The sequence below is a fragment of the Balearica regulorum genome, chromosome 1 (assembly GCF_011004875.1).
Source record: "Balearica regulorum gibbericeps isolate bBalReg1 chromosome 1, bBalReg1.pri, whole genome shotgun sequence".
Classification (NCBI taxonomy): Eukaryota; Metazoa; Chordata; class Aves; order Gruiformes; family Gruidae; genus Balearica; species Balearica regulorum.
This window is the reverse complement of record NC_046184.1, coordinates 74,627,973-74,644,883: the sequence shown is the minus strand read 5'-3', so window position 1 is coordinate 74,644,883 and position 16,911 is coordinate 74,627,973. Positions and strand designations below refer to the sequence as shown.

General features: G+C 39.0%; 1 protein-coding gene across 21 annotated transcripts in view; it reads right to left on the bottom strand.

Moving 5' to 3' along the window:
* ABCC9 (ATP binding cassette subfamily C member 9) overlaps positions 1–16,911 on the bottom strand; it is a 76,298-nt gene that overhangs the window by 36,331 nt on the left and 23,056 nt on the right. For all 21 annotated transcript variants that reach the window (XM_075758726.1, XM_075758808.1, XM_075758634.1 and 18 more), the window contains 9 exons: positions 15,455–15,619; positions 13,711–13,866; positions 10,332–10,466; positions 8,874–9,036; positions 8,194–8,234; positions 6,957–7,099; positions 4,177–4,285; positions 2,674–2,781; positions 1,650–1,722 (listed from right to left, as the gene is read on the bottom strand). In XM_075758726.1, the coding sequence (XP_075614841.1) occupies positions 1,650–1,722; positions 2,674–2,781; positions 4,177–4,285; positions 6,957–7,099; positions 8,194–8,234; positions 8,874–9,036; positions 10,332–10,466; positions 13,711–13,866; positions 15,455–15,619 (1,093 nt within the window). The remainder of the gene's footprint in view (positions 1–1,649; positions 1,723–2,673; positions 2,782–4,176; positions 4,286–6,956; positions 7,100–8,193; positions 8,235–8,873; positions 9,037–10,331; positions 10,467–13,710; positions 13,867–15,454; positions 15,620–16,911) is intronic.

The window sequence follows — 16,911 nt, the reverse complement described above, 5'->3', positions numbered from 1 at the left end:
ATGGTAATATATATTAATGGACAGTACAAGTACACACTAATCTCCAAAGGAATGAGACTATTTCTTTGACATATATTTTCATACATTGTATGGGAGTGTGCTACTTTATCATAGAATCATAGAATCATAGAATCTTTAAGGTTGAAAAAGACCTCTAGGATCACCAAGTCCAACCGTCAACCCAACACCACCATGTCTACTAGACCATGTCCCAAAGTGCCATGTCTACATGCTTTTTGAACACCTCCAGGGATGGTGACTCCACCAAAACTCCACTTTATAGAAGTAATTTAGGGTCAAATGATATAAAGTGGGGAGTGATTATTCAGTCTGGGGTTCCATTAAAATTCAGGCCAATTTCATAAGTGATTGCAACTGAAAGAAGATCCACTACTCTTTTCTGCACTCCTCCTTCCCCACCACCACTTTCTTACTTTCATAGTGGCAATGGTGCTTCTCAGATCTTCCCACAAACTAATTGAACTCACTAACTGTGCTAGCTGGTGCCTTGGCCAGGTAAGCTTCTCACCAGCCAGGGAGTTAATGGTCTTGTTCAATCTAAAGGAGGTGAACTCTTAGACTGACTCACCCACCTTGTAACCTATGGCCTTAGATTGTAAACTCCTTGGAGCAAAGACCTTCTGCAGGTGGTGTATGTTGCACTGAGCCAGCACAAAGAAGTGTTGTTTATCCATGTATAGGATATCTAATGCCACAGTGAACCAAATGATATAGACTTTGGGATTATTTAGTTCTTTGGAATTACTTAATAACTATGTGATATTGAAGATGTGTCAACCTAACATAATAAGCTATTTTAAAACTAAGCACTTGACAGGGTATAGAAATAAAATATAACACTGTTTAATAACATGAAATACCAACAGTGCTAGGAATTTTACAGTAATACTAATATTGCTACTTATTATTATTATCATCATCATCATCATTATTTGCTACTTTTCACACTTGCTATGTAAGTCTTCCAAAACATATCAATGTTTTGTAAACCTGTGAAACTCCTAGACAAAAGACACTGAGGATGCAAGAAATGCCATAAGCTCATCTGGACAAAAAGAAATTAATTGAAGGAGAAATTCATTGAGGATTTCTTGACAGACAAACTGTGTGAGCCTCAAGGAATTCTCTGAGATGAAAACAGCTGTGAACTGGGAGACTGTAATGCTGAAGAATGGTAGGAGAAGTATAATATATGACTGCTGTGTCCCTGTCCACCCACTGGTAGCCACTGCTGGAAATAAAATGCTGAATTGATGGACCCTTGGTTTGAATGAGGAATTCTCCCTCTTTCTTCTTTAAAATTGTCTATTAAAAATAATAATGATTTTTTTGGCAACCATCATTTTCATATTTATTCTTAGACTTGACTTTGTTGCTGCTATTATAAAAACTATACAAACTATATAGGTACATAAAAAGATGTAAATTTTTTGTTTATTTATAGTACTTCAGGTTCATGATATAGCTATATGGCCAATACAGTTCAAGACCTTGTATATATTTTTAACCTTCATTTTTTCTTATAAAAACCTACATATGTGTTTTTGTGCTTTTCACAACATTAAGAAATAGAATTAGTTGTAATTTAATATTACATATTTAATGTTTAAGGTGTGCATTTATCCTACCTGTTGGGATTCTGATGTTTATGTTGGACAATGTAGCCAAACCACTTCCCCATGAAAAGTATCCATTGGTCACCTACAAAACAATTACCACATGTCAGATATGTAAACACAAGAGGGAAAAAATAGAATGTCTTGTTTGGATTTAAAATATGTTACTAAAGTAAACCTGTGATTAATAGACATGGTGAGGTATGCTTATACACAAAAAAAAAAGTAAGTTAGGTTAGTGAAGATTGCCAAACTCAGAAAACTTTGTGAATAACAGAAGTTATACACACAAATACATATATAGTGTATGAAATGCAATAAAAGGATGATCTTGAGTTGAACTCTATTTACCAAATACCTTCATTCTGTCAAGTGAAAGATTAAAGACTAATGATCACAAGACCTCACAGGTGACAATCTAAATAGCATAGCTTATCAAGGAATGAATCATTCTGTATATTGTGATATATGGCCCCTTGTGAATGTATTCCCAAAGTACAAATTGAATATTCACAAGGTTTATTCTGGACTTAAGAAAAATGTTCCCCAGTGGACCCAAGCCTTTTTGTACATACTTCCTTTGGAGTTGACAGGGCCATGAAACACTCTTTGCACAGAGCACATATGTGGGGAAAAGTTGGCCAACATGACTTAAAATAATGCCATAATAAATGACACATCACAATAAATGTCAAAAAATGACTTAAAAATTTTGATCTTGGTTCTAAGAGTGAAAGGGAAGTGCATGAAGGGAAGGTCTAGAAAAATCTGTATTAATTTCTGCACATCGGATTATCTAGGTTTTGTTCCCTTAGACTCAGGATGCCTCTTTGCTTCCTGAGATGACAGGGATTCACTAAATTGTCTGAAGCAGATCCTTCTCAATTTATATTTGGCTAAAGTGCTAATTTATTTAAGAGCTTGTTCTTGCAACGGACAATCTGCCTTTGGAAGAACAGCAGCAATTGGGCACTATCTGGTACTGTTGCAGGAGGACCTGTTCCTCGTAAAGAATGAGACGATGTTTTCAAACCACCTTGATTGCGATATCATCTATCTCCACAGGACGTGTTGGCTTCCTTGGCTGTTCATAGCTTTCAAGCTGATACCTCAAGGGCTGCCTCCTGTTGATGGCCTTGGTGTGCTACATAGTGAAATGAAGAAAGGAGAAAAGTTGGAATTCTCAAAAGAGGACAGCATTTGGTTCCCTATAAAATAGACAATCCATTCCCTTTCCTCCCAACATTCTAGGTCACAAGAAGAAACCAGAAATATGTGTGATAATACAGACACAGGACTGCGATGCACCTATTGTAATGTTTTAAACACCCTTAACCGAAGCACAGGAAATATCTGATTTTTGGTTTCCCAGGCATTACCATCCCAAATTTCAGCTCTGTCATCCTCCTCAAACCACTAGGTAAGTCTGCCCTACCTGAGGTAGCTCCAAAGCTGTGTCAGTAAAAGTGTAATGACATGCAGAGTTACCAGTTTGGTTCTTGGAAGCAGAAGAGCTGCAGGAGCGAGAAGCATATCAAATGAGCCTGTGCAGAGTACTTCACTAATGCATAATAGTGATTGTGGAGCTAGCTTATTCAGAGCTACCTGTGGTATTTATAAGCACCACTATATTGAGCTGAATCGGCATAATCTTAGAGATTCCTTAGAGCTGGGCTGTCTACAGTAAATGGTTTAACTTTTACAGATATTACCTTTATTTTTCCCTCTCCCCATCATCTACACTATGTTTCTCTCTGTAGGGCTGAGCAAAAGGTGGACAAGAGAAGCAAAATAAAGGCTGAAACAATTTCATTTTTGTTTCCTTTATTATAGCAGCTAAGCCAGAAAAACAAGAAAAATGTTTGAGTTTGGCAAACTAATTTAATTCAGCTCAAAATAAAACTTATTTTGTGCTAGTCCTTTCTTTCTGTTGCTGTCTTCAAGTTTCAGTCACATTTCAAATGATATAATCAGTTTGAAACAGTTGAAAAATGTCAAAATGAAAAAAAAATAAATTCCCAAACCCTTAGGTTATTTTGCCCTCATATCGTACTCAAATTCATTATATGTTTAGCACTTCAGAAACAGCATTTTGGAATGAATTCCTATTTCACAAAGTTTGGTGTTGTTTTTCCCACCTCCAATTTTGAATTTCCCAAAGCAGGAATTGGTCCTACCTAAAGAAGCCCAACATATAATGGGTTGTACTGGAAATATAGAGTACAAATCCCATAACCACAGGAAATGTACCTGGGCCTTTTATAGAAACTGAGAAGGACGAAGCTGAATCATGTGTAAATGTGTTGGTGTGTTATGGGGTTTTCATTACTACTGGCACTTCAGTACTGCTTAAATGTGTTTGGGTGATCCTTCATGTCATAGAAACACAGAGATCCTGACATAGAAGAGGCGAAACTGGGCAACGTTAAAGTCAGGCTAGAAGCCAAAATTCCCGAGCCCTATCAGCTAGCCCACTGGCCTTGTACGGGGCTAGAGGGCCTCTCTGCTTTGAAACTCAGTGTCATAAAACAGAACTTACAAGTCCTGTGTGCTTCTTGCAGGATTCATAAGCTACAGAGCTGTCCCCACCTCTCCAGCTGTCATCTCCAATTTCATCACTCAGGAGAAACTCATTCAGCTTCTGTACACTTGAAAGAAAACAGGACAGTGAGTTAAATAAACCCAGGTTTCCATGAGTACGTTTCTATTTTTGTGCAATCCAGCCAGCAGGATGTATCAGAAGTGTTCCAAAAGAAGTTCATGGGATGATTTTGGTTTCCTATTGGACTCACTGCCACCCTGATGGCAAGTGAAAAATTATTTATGTGGAAGAAGGACAGATGAAAATAACTAAACATTGTACTGGTAGCTGGGAAAGAAGAGGAGAGCTAGCCATGTGAGTGCCACTAGAGCTCTGTGGGAATGGTTTCCATCTTGGCAGGCTTATTTCTTCTGTGCCTTTCTCATGTCTACACACAGTCGGGCCACACAAATGAGTCATTCGCCCACCTCCATCCTCTGAAAATGCCAATGCACTAGGTGCATCCTGAACACAGCTTTTCATACGCTGCATGCAAACAGGACCGAATACTGCATGAATCAGCACAGCTATGGCCAGCCTCGGAGAAACACAGCAAGCATTCCCTTCGCCTACTTCTTAAAACAGTCCCCTGGGAAATACAGTGCACAGGTTCAATTCATTCTTCATCACAGAAGGATTTGATCCTCTTTCTGCCCCACTTCCTTTCAGAGTGCCGTAAGCACATAGCTCTTCGTTCTGGGGAAGGGATGAACAAAAGCACCCACTGGTCATGGTGAAGCTATGTTACTCCGCAGAAACTAAAATCAAGGTGCACTGAGCCAGAGACTGAGAAAGCAGAAGGACATATGACTTTGAGATCAGTGATTTGAACATTAATCTGCAAGTGCGAAACTAGTCCTGTTTCAAGTCCTGTCTGAGTATTTGGTATGAAATTATCAATACATGTTCAAGCCACAGAGATACTGGTTAGCAAGAAAGCACTGTTATTGTCATTATTTCCTCCTGCCAGTATACATGTTCCTATCTCCTCTTCTGAAAGGAAAATTTATGTGTCTAACTCCCATATCAGAATTTCGGTCTTACATAAGTGCATCAAGCAAGAATTTATCTTCTTGTAGAGATAAGAGACCTTGTTCTGATCATCTGCCTAACCATTACTTTTTTTTTTTAATAAGGACAGGTACCCTCAAAGCTTTCACGGTACTAGAACTACTCTTTACAATAAAATGGAGATTCTGACCAAAGTATAAGCACTTAATCATAACACAAACAAGTGCATGCTCATATTCATGTGTTTGATTGATGATAGAGCCATGGAGTGGCCAAGCACGCATTCTTCATTCTTCACTTGGGGGACATGATGTTCATGGGAGAAAGATGTTAGGAAATAAGTTTGCCAAAGGGTGAAGTTTGTTTTGGCACATATAGTCTTTAAATAATGTCCTCAGGGGTGGCCAGCAGTGCTAAGGAAAATGTACACACCATTTTGATATTAGGGCTATGCTAAACATAGCGCAGAGATGTAGAGGCTGGGATGATTTACAAAGGAGACTTGAGATTTTCCACTAGTCAGAAATCATTTTCAACCTAGGGAAAATCTCTCATGTGGCCCTGCTGCTGCTTTGATAAAAATAAACCCTATTTATTTTTTTATTTATTTTTTAAGTGAATGTGGTACTGGAAAATGACAGCTGTGGAGCCTGCAGTCACCTTGACTGCTATTTGTTATTATTGCTACCCACCAAAAAAGAGGCAGTGCGGGCAGCACTGCAATCCTTTGCCAATGTGCCTCAATCTTGGCAAGAAGAAACTATGTTTCTGGGTGGGAAGGGTAGTTCAGTCTTCACATTCTGCTAGTGCTTGGCATCTGACATGTTACTGCCAGTCAGGTGTCAGTTTGTGCCTCTTGGGACGTCGTGGCAGTGTGTCTGTCTCCATAACTGCCCCGTGACCATGACTCTTTCCATAAAGACCACTGACGCAGCAGCCAAAAGTCTGAAATTTGACTTACTACCAACCAGCTCCCTTGAGATTAAGTGCTCCGTAGCCCAGCACTTTTTCACTTCGTGCCAACTTCCTTGCTGTCCTGCCATGCAGATCCCTAACCCCTCACAGCCTAAACTCCCAAATGTCTGCCTTGCCATGCTTCCTCTCCTGCGTCTCTTTGGTGCCATTCAGAGGAACGGCATTTCCTCTGTAAGAGAAGCCCTGTCGGGCTCAGTTTCCCTTGAGTAACTGGTCCTTCAGTGTCCAATGTTCCTCCATCCTCTCTCTTTCCTAAGAGAGTCCATGCTAGTGCTAGGCAGGACAATACCAAATTCTGACTTAAAGCACAATGTACCCTCTGTTGAGATGGAGTTAAACCAGTTGCTCTTCCTCGCATCGGCAGGGCCAGTCTTGCTAGGCAGCTTCAGGCCAGTCTCTTGGCTCCCTCTGTGTTGACAAGAGCCCACAAAAGTACTAGGTAAGGGCGATGGTGGGTGGCCACACTGTGAGAAGAGGAGCGTATGCCAAGGAAGGACAGTCCAGCCCTGAATCTGGACCACCAAACTTGGTGAAATTATAAAAAGAAGGGAACATTTCTTTGTCTCTGTATCATGCAGTAAAAAGAAATGGTTAGTCCGATTTCTCTCACATTTGTGAACATTTGAATCCCACCTCTTAATCCTTTTCCACATGAGCAGGAAGAAACAACCTTTTTCTCCAGCACCTTCCCTGTTGTATTACTGAACGCAAGTGTTCAAGAGTTGGAGAAACAAATTAGAAGGGCCACTTACCTTACGATAGCCTTGACTGCAAAACGAACCACAGTGGAGAGCAGGAAGAGTGGTGTGACCAGGATGTGAAACAAGGACAGTGATGCAAAGGCCTGGGCAGGCTGCAGCGGCTTGTCAGTGGTATATGCGTATGTCACAAAGGTCTGTCACATCAGGAAAAGAGCATGTCAGGATAAGGACTCTTGAAAAAGGTGGACAAGGAGAGCAAGCAAAACATTTTGCTCAATTAAGGCAAATAACTATATATCTCAATTTACTGGGAATCCCACTAAACTGAAATGAAAGGTGTCTTCTATTAAAGTGAAAAAGATTTTAAGAACTTGCCAGTGATTTCAAGAGATTTGCACGTTTAGGAATGAAAAAAATTTCTTTGTAGAATCAAAGCATTTAGTTTTGTAAAGTTTTGTAATTGACTTCAGGGTTTAGAGGAAATGCACGACCCAGAAAAAAACAGTAAGAATCTAATAAATTTTATGGGTTTTTTTCACAGATGCAGAAATATAGTCATATTTCATCCAATTCTGGTACACACTGCAGCACACTCTGAGTAACATCCTCAGAATTTGGTCTATGAAGACTCCTTACTGACCGGCATGCCATAGTTCCTCTAGTGCATTAGGTTGAGATTTAAACCTGGCCAGAGGACAAGCAAAATTTATTTTTCCTTAAACTGCAGACTACCCTTTCTTGAAAATTGAAATGGTGGCTTATAATGCACTTTGAAACAGGGATGATTTTCGCTGCTGGACAACAGAAAATCAAAGCCACCCAAAAACCCTTGAAAATGAGAGCTTCTCAAAATGGGTCTTCTTTCAAGTTGCAATGATTTTTTTCTTTCTTTCTTATAGTAAAAATTTATATTTCTTTTTGGTTTTACAAATCCAAACTAGAGCTGGTCTGGGAATGGGAATTTCCAATTTTATGCTATCCTACAGTTAGCAGGGTCACATTAATTCATCTGTGGGTTTTGTGAGGAATATGTCCTACAATAACAATGATGTCCTTTCTTTCTTTCTTTCTTTCTTTCTTTCTTTCTTTCTTTCTTTCTTTCTTTCTTTCTTTCTTTCTTTCTTTCTTTCTTTCTTTCTTTCTTTCTTTCTTTCTTTCTTTCTTTCTTTCTTTCTTTCTTTCTTTCTTTTTCTTTCTTTCTTTCTTTCTTTCTCTCTCTCTCTCTCTCTCCCCCCCTCTCATTTCCTCTCCCTTTTCATAAGGAAAAGTGAAAAAAACCATATCTTACTGCAAGAACAGCAGCTATTGGTATGGCCGCATTCATAAAAACTGTAAAACAGAAATAAAATAGGCATCAGATTATATGAAATAAGAAAAAAACAGTTTTACAATTAATTAGTTGTATGGCATCAGAAGAATACAGTTATTTCCAACTCAAGTAATTAAAACTCCCAAAGGAAAATTCCTCTGCAGGAAGAAATATCCTTCCATGACAGAGAGAGATCTTAAACACACAAACAAATAAGCCAAGTAATTATCTCATTTGTATACTTTAGTGAACTGGGATAAAAAGCTTTATATGCACAATTATGATGCAGCACAATGAAAACATTACCCTCTCAGCTCTTCTACAATACAGAAAATACAATTTCTTTCAGACACTAATTTATCTTTCCTGTAATCAGAGCTGCTAATATTATCTAGACCCTCTTTACTGTAAAACAATTCATAACTGTAATGTCATAATGAAGGTGACAGAAAACTTACTACAAAAAAAAATCAACAAGATATCTCCATCATTTCAAGTTTCTGTGTTATAGATTTGTCATGCCTTTTTATTTTAATCACATTCCACACACACAAAAAGTGTCATAGGCACAGCTGTATCTCATTTTATTTGGAAGGCAGGAGGAATGTTGACATGAAGAACAGGATCCATTTCTGAGGGCTAAAAACATAGTTACTTACTGGAAAGAGATGTATGAAGTGCAAAGGTTTTGAGACTGGTGAGTTCCTTCATTCTTGTTTCTTCCACGCTAGTACAAAATATGTGCTCCCAGGCATATAGCTTTAATAACTTAATGCCTTTTAGTATCTCATTGGTTTTCTTTAATCTCTCAGTAGAATAGTCCTTCATTTCAAAAGAAAACAAGGATAAGAAATTGATAATGGTTTGTAGTTTTAATGAGAATGCTCGTTTCCCTTCACTTCTGTTTTAAAATTGATTAAAGATTTATAATTTTGTTTGTTTGGTTTTTTGTACAGGCTTTCAGTTGCCGTACTGAGTAAAACAATATAAAATTCCATGTTCTTTGGAGATATTAAAATGCTTACAGTCATGAAAGGAAATTAAGTGACCCTGTTCCGAGAAAAAAAATAAACCAAAACATCCAAATTCTTCAAATAGAGGGTGAAACTCAGACATGGGGATTAATAGGTCAATGGTGTCCACAACAATAAACAGAAGACTACATATGTGTAATTGCTGATACAAGATTCATTCTGGGATTCATACAGACTGATCATGAAAATGAATGAGATGTTTATTGATATATTTAGCTAATTGCCCCTCACCAGAAAACAGTAATCCTAAATTTTGGTAAAATCATAATCCAAAAGATGTTATGAGTCAGAGGAACTCCGATAAGAGCAAAAAGAAAGATTCAACTGTTTCTGAAATTAGTCAAAGATAAATCCTCTGTTGGTATAAATTTGTTGGTATAAATTGGCACAATTCAACAGGATTGAAGTGTGCTGAAGATTAGGTCCATGAATGTATAATTTGCTCACTGAATATTAAGATAACAAGGACCTTTAAATATTTTACAACACAAACATCAAAGGCTGATTTAAAAAGTTCAAGGATCATGAGAATAAAGTTAAAAATTAGATAAAGTATCAGAAAACATTTCTAATTGGTGAACTAAATTAGACAGCAAAATAAACTTACAGCACTGAAGAATGTACAATAGATATTAATCCAGCAATGCCAGCTGACTTTTAGGGAATACCAAAGCTTAGGGTGAGAGCATCAAGTCTCTAGGGGGTTGTACACATTCTTTAATACTGTCCTCCTATAATTTATCAGTTGTTTGTACTGTTTGCTAACATCCCATGAAATACAACATCTAAATGTAGGAATAACACCCTTTCATGGAATTGAATTCAGATTAACCTGTGCTAGCTGGGTGAAAAATACTCTCTGGAGAGGAGGCAGGTCAAGGCCCACATACTCCTATCAGATTGATGTCTGACAAACATTAGGAAGGAAGAGATACTGAGCCACAGAAAAACAGAAAGGGAAGGACGATGGAGTTAAGGGACAGCTTGGCCAAACCTCTGCAATGAACGTTCACTAATAACAAGAACCCTTGGTTCCACGTTCTCATTTCTGGATCACAAATGTCACTGAAATAATTTACTTACGAGAGTGCTCTTCTGAGCCTCAGCCAACTTCGTAGCTATGAAGTACTGTATTGGAGCTAACAGTACAATGACAGCAGCACCGACCAAGGCACTCACTCCAAGTAAATTATAGAGTAGGATCACACCCATTATTATCTATGAAGAAAAAAGCAACATAGAAAAAAAAGTAGATATCAATATGTCAGAATGATAGCAAGAAAAAAAATATTTATTCTTCTAATAAACAGTTAAAATGTTTGTAGGAGTCAGCTGAGCCCATAATTCAGAGGTCATGTTTGGAAAGTGTGGGAAATGAACCCAGAAGCCTTTATTTTTGACATTAAGTGCATAGTTTGTGTTAGTGCCTAACTCCAGATAAGGTTTCCACAGAACTAAAGGAGCACTAAAATGATGGTGTTCACCCCAAGGCATTTTACAGAATCACTGGGCTTCAATTCTTATTTACACTAGAGCTCCTTACACCGCTCTGGAAGTATTCAAAGGTCTTAGGAGAGTCATGAATCACATTTGCATTCTGTCATAGTGGTCCTCTTGCAGCTGCAGACAGAGGCACATCTTAGACAGGCACTGAAGCATGATGCAGATGTGCCGCCAGTGACACAAACCTGAGCTTCTGCATCAATACCACGTAGCTCTGTAGCATAGTACCGAGATGCTACCTTAGCCCTACAAAGAGTGTGGGAACACTTCCCATAAAGGTTTATCTGGGAGTGTCTCTGACGCAGCTACCGTGATTCTGGTTCTTGTGTTAACACAAGCCCTATTACCTAAGTGCTTTTATAAAAAGCTCCACTTCATAGTGCAGACATGACCTCAGTAACAGGACAGAGAGAACTAGCTCCCTACTTTGTATTTTTGCTATCTCTTCAATGAGTCAATTCTGTCTTTAAATCTGCCTTCTTATTATACAGTATCAGAAATAAGAATCGGTGGAGTTCAACATTTTGAAAGCATTATTTAGCTTTAAAGTCTTCTATAATGTAAATTAGCATACTTACATGCCATTTTCTTAGCAGAATAATACAAGGTTACAGGTAGCAATTTGTACTTGGGGTAAACTGAAGCCCTTACTGGTGGACTGACCATGCAATCAGTTTTTGTACTTGATAACAGGCCATAATTGGTGGATACACAATCTATTTTCTAAGATTCACCACAATCTTCAGCAGGCTATGGCTATATTGGCTCACACTGGAAAGATACATGTTCAGTGTTTGCTCCAAGCTGTTCTGCTTGAGGAGGGGGGAGCCTTGACAATTGCTGTTTCTTGGGACATCCCTTGAAGCTCAAGTCCTTTGCAAAAAGCAAGACAGGACAGTCCCACCACCTTTTCCAGAGTGGTATAGTTATAATCCAGCTCATAGTTACCAAGTTCCTTGTTTTTTCCAAAAAGCAGATGATTGAGCTAATCAGGCAGAAAGACGTGTTACCGCACCACCAGTGTCATTGATATCAGTTGCATAATATTTTGAGAAGGAAATAGTAAGTAATAGTAAGGTAACGGTAATAGTAAGGTAATGGTAATAGTGATAGTAAGGTAATTGCAACAATTGACAGAGCGAAAGAGCAGAAGGAGCTCTCCATAGCCTAGGCCACAGGCACTCACTCACCAAGCTCTTCAGTGGAGGCAAAGTCATGGGTGATGCTATGCTCATTCCCAGACAAAGCTACGGGCAAGCTACCCCTGTGTTCCCTGTCTCCTCATTGCCTGAAGGTGAACTACAGAAACCAGCAAAATCATCAGAAGCTTCCTCAAACCGGCCTTTTACAGCAGTGCTGAGGAAGGCCATGACATTTCTACAGTAGCTGAGACAGAGACTTTATTAAAAAGACAAATGAGTGGTGAATTTAGGCTACATATAATTATACACTAGCCACAGGAATCAGATTACCTGTTCATTTAATAACATTCAAAGTATTAACAGCAACACTTGCAAATAAACCGGACTTAAGATGAAACTCTCTGTACGATCTCTAACTTCAGCTACCACGCACACTTTTTTGTCTTTTTCTCCATAAATTATTTTCTGACTCTCTAAACCCTACCCAATCCTCAAACAGATACATAAAATCAATATTTGTTTCCATTAGTAGTAGTAATATTGCTGACTATTATAATAGATTACTGATATAGTTCCAGGAATTTCAGCAAAACAGATCTACTGTAAGAGTGGCTTCTATCCCTTTTTAAACTTGTTTAACATTGGCAGGATCACCTACAGGTAAGGACCATGCCAATCCTACCCCAAGTTAAAATTTTGAAGGTGCTACAGGAGACCAAGCTTCATGGAAAATCAGTGTAGCTTAGGTCATTAATTCATTTAGTACTTTCGAAGATTTCTTTCAGGCTAATACTTTTTACCTTTCCTTCCTACAGATTTGCCTACAGATCTTTCCCAGCTTTGTTAGGAACCAGAAGTTTACAGTAACTAAGCTTGTTTAGATGAAAGCTCCTCTGAGCATTTCATGCAGCGCACTGTCGGGGCTGCTGTCAGTCACTGAGCAGGATTCAGTTGCTTTTTGCTCCTGCCACAAAACACGGTTTACAAGTGGATGCTGCAAATGCAATACTTGGTGCTGGTCAGAGGCCTGTGCTGCTGCTGTGTGGCAGAAATAAAAGCAATGACTTGTGTCAGTAGTGGAAGAAATATGAGCAGGGAAAGGATGACAGGTCATCATTCTTAAAGTCACAGATCATATCCATGAGATGGAAATCCTGCTCAAAAAAACCCTCTCTCTTTACTGGCCCTTGGACAGCCAGCCTCCCAGCCCTTGGAGGAGACGATGGGCCACATTTCTGCTTGTTAGTCCTCCTGGCAAATGAGTGTGAAGTCCAAGTTCCCCTCTGGATTTTCATAGAATCATAGAATCATAGAATCATAGAATGGTTTGGGTTGGAAGGGACCTCAAAGATCATCTAGTTCCAACCCCCCCTGCCATGGGCCGGGACACCCTCCACTAGACCAGGTTGCCCAAAGCCCCATCCAACCTGGCCTTGAACACTTCCAGGGATGGGGCCTCCACAACCTCTCTGGGCAACCTGTTCCAGGGCCTCACCACTCTAACAGTAAAGAATTTCTTTCTAACATCTGATCTAAATCTTCTGTCCTTCAGCTTAAACCCATTGCCCCTTGTCCTGTCACTACACTCCCTGATAAACAGTCCCTCACCATCTTTCCTGTAGGCCCCTTCAGGTACTGGAAGGCTGCAATTAGATCTCCCTGCAGCCTTCTTTTCTCCAGGTTGAACAACCCCTACTCTCTCAGCCTGTCCTCATAGGAGAGGTGCTCCAGCCCTCTGTAGTAGTCTCACAGACATACACTCTTTTCAACCAGGTTGGAGGAGCTCTGAAATCAGGCCCTTAACTTTGATGCTCTACCTGTACAGGCATTGCCCACAGATTGGGGCACAGGAACAAGAACCACATTAATTGATTTGTTTCTATGGCGACCAAGTTATTGATTTGTCCCAGCGTCATCTCTCCCATGGACAAGTTGGATGTGGAAAGCCTCAGGATCTTATTATATATCATTGCCTGTGGGAAAGGAATAAAACGGAAGATATGAAAATGATATAATTATAAAACAACCGTAGCAGCAGGATGTTTCAAACTGCGATATCAGTCTTTACCTAAGACAGCCCTTCTCCTGGTCTCTCACCTGAGACAGAGAGAGAGATGGAGACAGAGTGAGAGAAAGCACAAGAGAGAGAACTGACTTTAAAAAACTCCAATTCCTCTGAAAAGGTTTGTTGCTTAACGCAGACCTAAAACAGAACACAGTGACAACAAAACATCAAAATTTAGGGCAAAGATCTTTATTTAACAAACACTTGGTGAGCCAGCTTTTCTGTGACACTGTTTGTCAGAGCGATCCTTGTTTCTGATAAGATAGTTAAACTCATGCTATGAAGTTTTGATCAGGGTGGGTATGTATTCCTTTGGGTTTCTCTCCTTTACCTGGCCACCTATTTCCATAAAATTTGTAGGAGCTTAACAGGGTTTAAAATTAATCAGGGTTTATATCTACCAGAATTTTAAAGACGAATATTGTGAGCCCAGTTCACAGTTATGACCAAATATCAAACACTGCAGCTTTAAGGAAGTTTTTAAAATAATTTGTGCTCTTTGCTCTGTTTTGTCCATAAGCAAGGTAGATCCTGCACAATTAATCAGAAATGCCTACAGACCATGGTGAATTACATCAGCTGCACATGGTCCTAAGAGTCCCCATTTTGGCAAGTGGGAGTCACAAAAGGACAAGGAAATAATCAGGTACTCTTTCTTCACCAAGTCTGTACCACCTATCCTGGGAGAAGGCAGAAATTGTTTGAAACATCTACATCAATCACAGTGCATGCAAAAACCAGAAGCTTCCACGCTGAGATGATACTCCTATGGTTAGTTACACCTGGCAAAACATCAGTTCCAGCTTCTGTTTTGCCCACAGTGCTGCTGCTGTGGAGTTGAGTCTGCACAGCGCTACTGCTGTCTGTGGAGTTGGGTCTGTGAAGATCCCCGCAACAACCCACCCACGTGCTGAGCTGGAGCTGCTGGCTCCGGTTCACAAGCACGACTTTCACAGAGGGTAATGGATGGCGGTTTTAGAGACACAATTTTGGAGATGAATCACTCCTGTCCCATCCCACAGGGCTCTGTGCAAACGGGCATAAATATTCAGAATCATCACTCATGATACATGGACAATGTTCCCATAAAACATAGCTCGGCCAGAGATACTCTGCAGATGACTCCACTGACAGTCAGCAGAAGTAACCTCATAAGCAAATGAACAAAGCAGACGCAGAGCCAAAACAACAGTGCTTATCTTCATATATCTAACATCATCTGCAAAGATATGTTCTTATATGCACAGAGCGAGTGTTAAACTGCTACATGTTAGTATGATGGGTTTAGTTTTTAGTGAAAGAAAATGCTGCCATCGGTTTGGCTGTGTCAGTGACATTACTTTTTCCATGTTTCTGTATAAAAATATAGTGCATATCTTCTCTCAAACTATGTTAACTAAGTGTTCAGATAAAAAACAAGACAAATCAAAGTATGAAGCTGGAGTTAGTTATTATTAGTGAATTTCTGGGCAGATCATGGGAACATCTTTGCTCACCAATAAAGCACCTCGTAGGTTGATGCCAGTTTCTGTAGTCACATAGTAGGATGCCTGCAGGAATGTCCTCTGCAAGATAAGGGCCAGGAAGAGAAGAACTGCCAAAACATAAACATTCCTGAGGAATTCCTCTGAGGAAAGATAGGAATTTGATGAATCCTTCACCTGAAAAGAAAGGAAAAAATTATGAATGTGGCATAGGAGGGACTGTCTTGAGACACTGGAAACAAGGAAATTCAGTCATTGCATTAGAATAAAAAATATTGATGGTATTATGGGAAAGTTATGGAAATCAGATTTCTCACTGTCCCATGTATAAAAATCATTTGGATACAAATTAAATACTCTGCTCATGTTCCAAAGACTTAGGATCTTCATTGCTAGAAGTTACAAAATTGTTTTTAGCAGGAAAGGGACAATTGGGTCACCATGTTTGTCTTAGCTTTAGTTTCTCCACTGAATTCTGATCATCTATAGGATAGAAATGCTACTCAGTAGAAAATAAAGCTCATTCCATCTGCATCACGAAGAAGCTGCAGGAAAATATTTTTTATTATATGGGAATAGTTACTTATGTTGCATTTGTATATTATGGAAACAATCCATTCCAGAAATATAGTCTATGATACCTCTGAATTCTGAATAAAATAAGAATATATATGCCAGTATTCCCCACAAAATTACATTTAAATGCCTCAACAGGGAAATAAAAAATCTTATTTAAATGACTTTATTTGTTCTTATTTTCTAGTTTTTATGTTCACTGTGCTGCTCTGTTTCAGACAGAAAAGGAAAGAAATGTACCAAAATACTGCAAGGAAGGCTGTTCCTTTGGTATTTCCGATCCAGCTGGAAGCAGGATGTACTGAAATTCTTGAAAAAGAAAAAAAAAAAAAAGAAGGGAAAAAGCCTGTTCTACTGAAATATCCAGCCTGATTCTGAGATGAAAGGTTTGGGAAGTGGTGTCTATAAGCACCTAACATTGTTTTCAAAAGGTCCAATGTCTGTAAGACACCTAAATCTCACTGAAATAATAGGACTAAGTTGCTCAACCAGCCCAAGACTCTTTGAAATGAGGGTTGCTTAAGTGCAGGATTGGTCAGATAAATATATTTGAAAACTCTTCTCTTAATGTTCTGCTGCATCTAACTTCCCTACATTTACATAGTGGGGATATCAATAATAAAATAACAGTTGTAGACACCTTTAGCAATGTACATAGAGTTCTCAGGTATTAAGGGGGAATAAGCATATAATTCAATTAATTCACATTAAGAGTGAATTAAGAGAGAATTGAAAGGAGAAACACAAAACAACAAGAACAACCAAGAGAAAGTTTATCAAAATCCATAATTTAAAAGCAAATGTATTCTGAAATGTATCCAAGAGAAATAGTGACTGTCACCAAGCCAGGCTCTTGGAATGGTTTCAAGTTCTCCAACGATTTTTATCTTCTC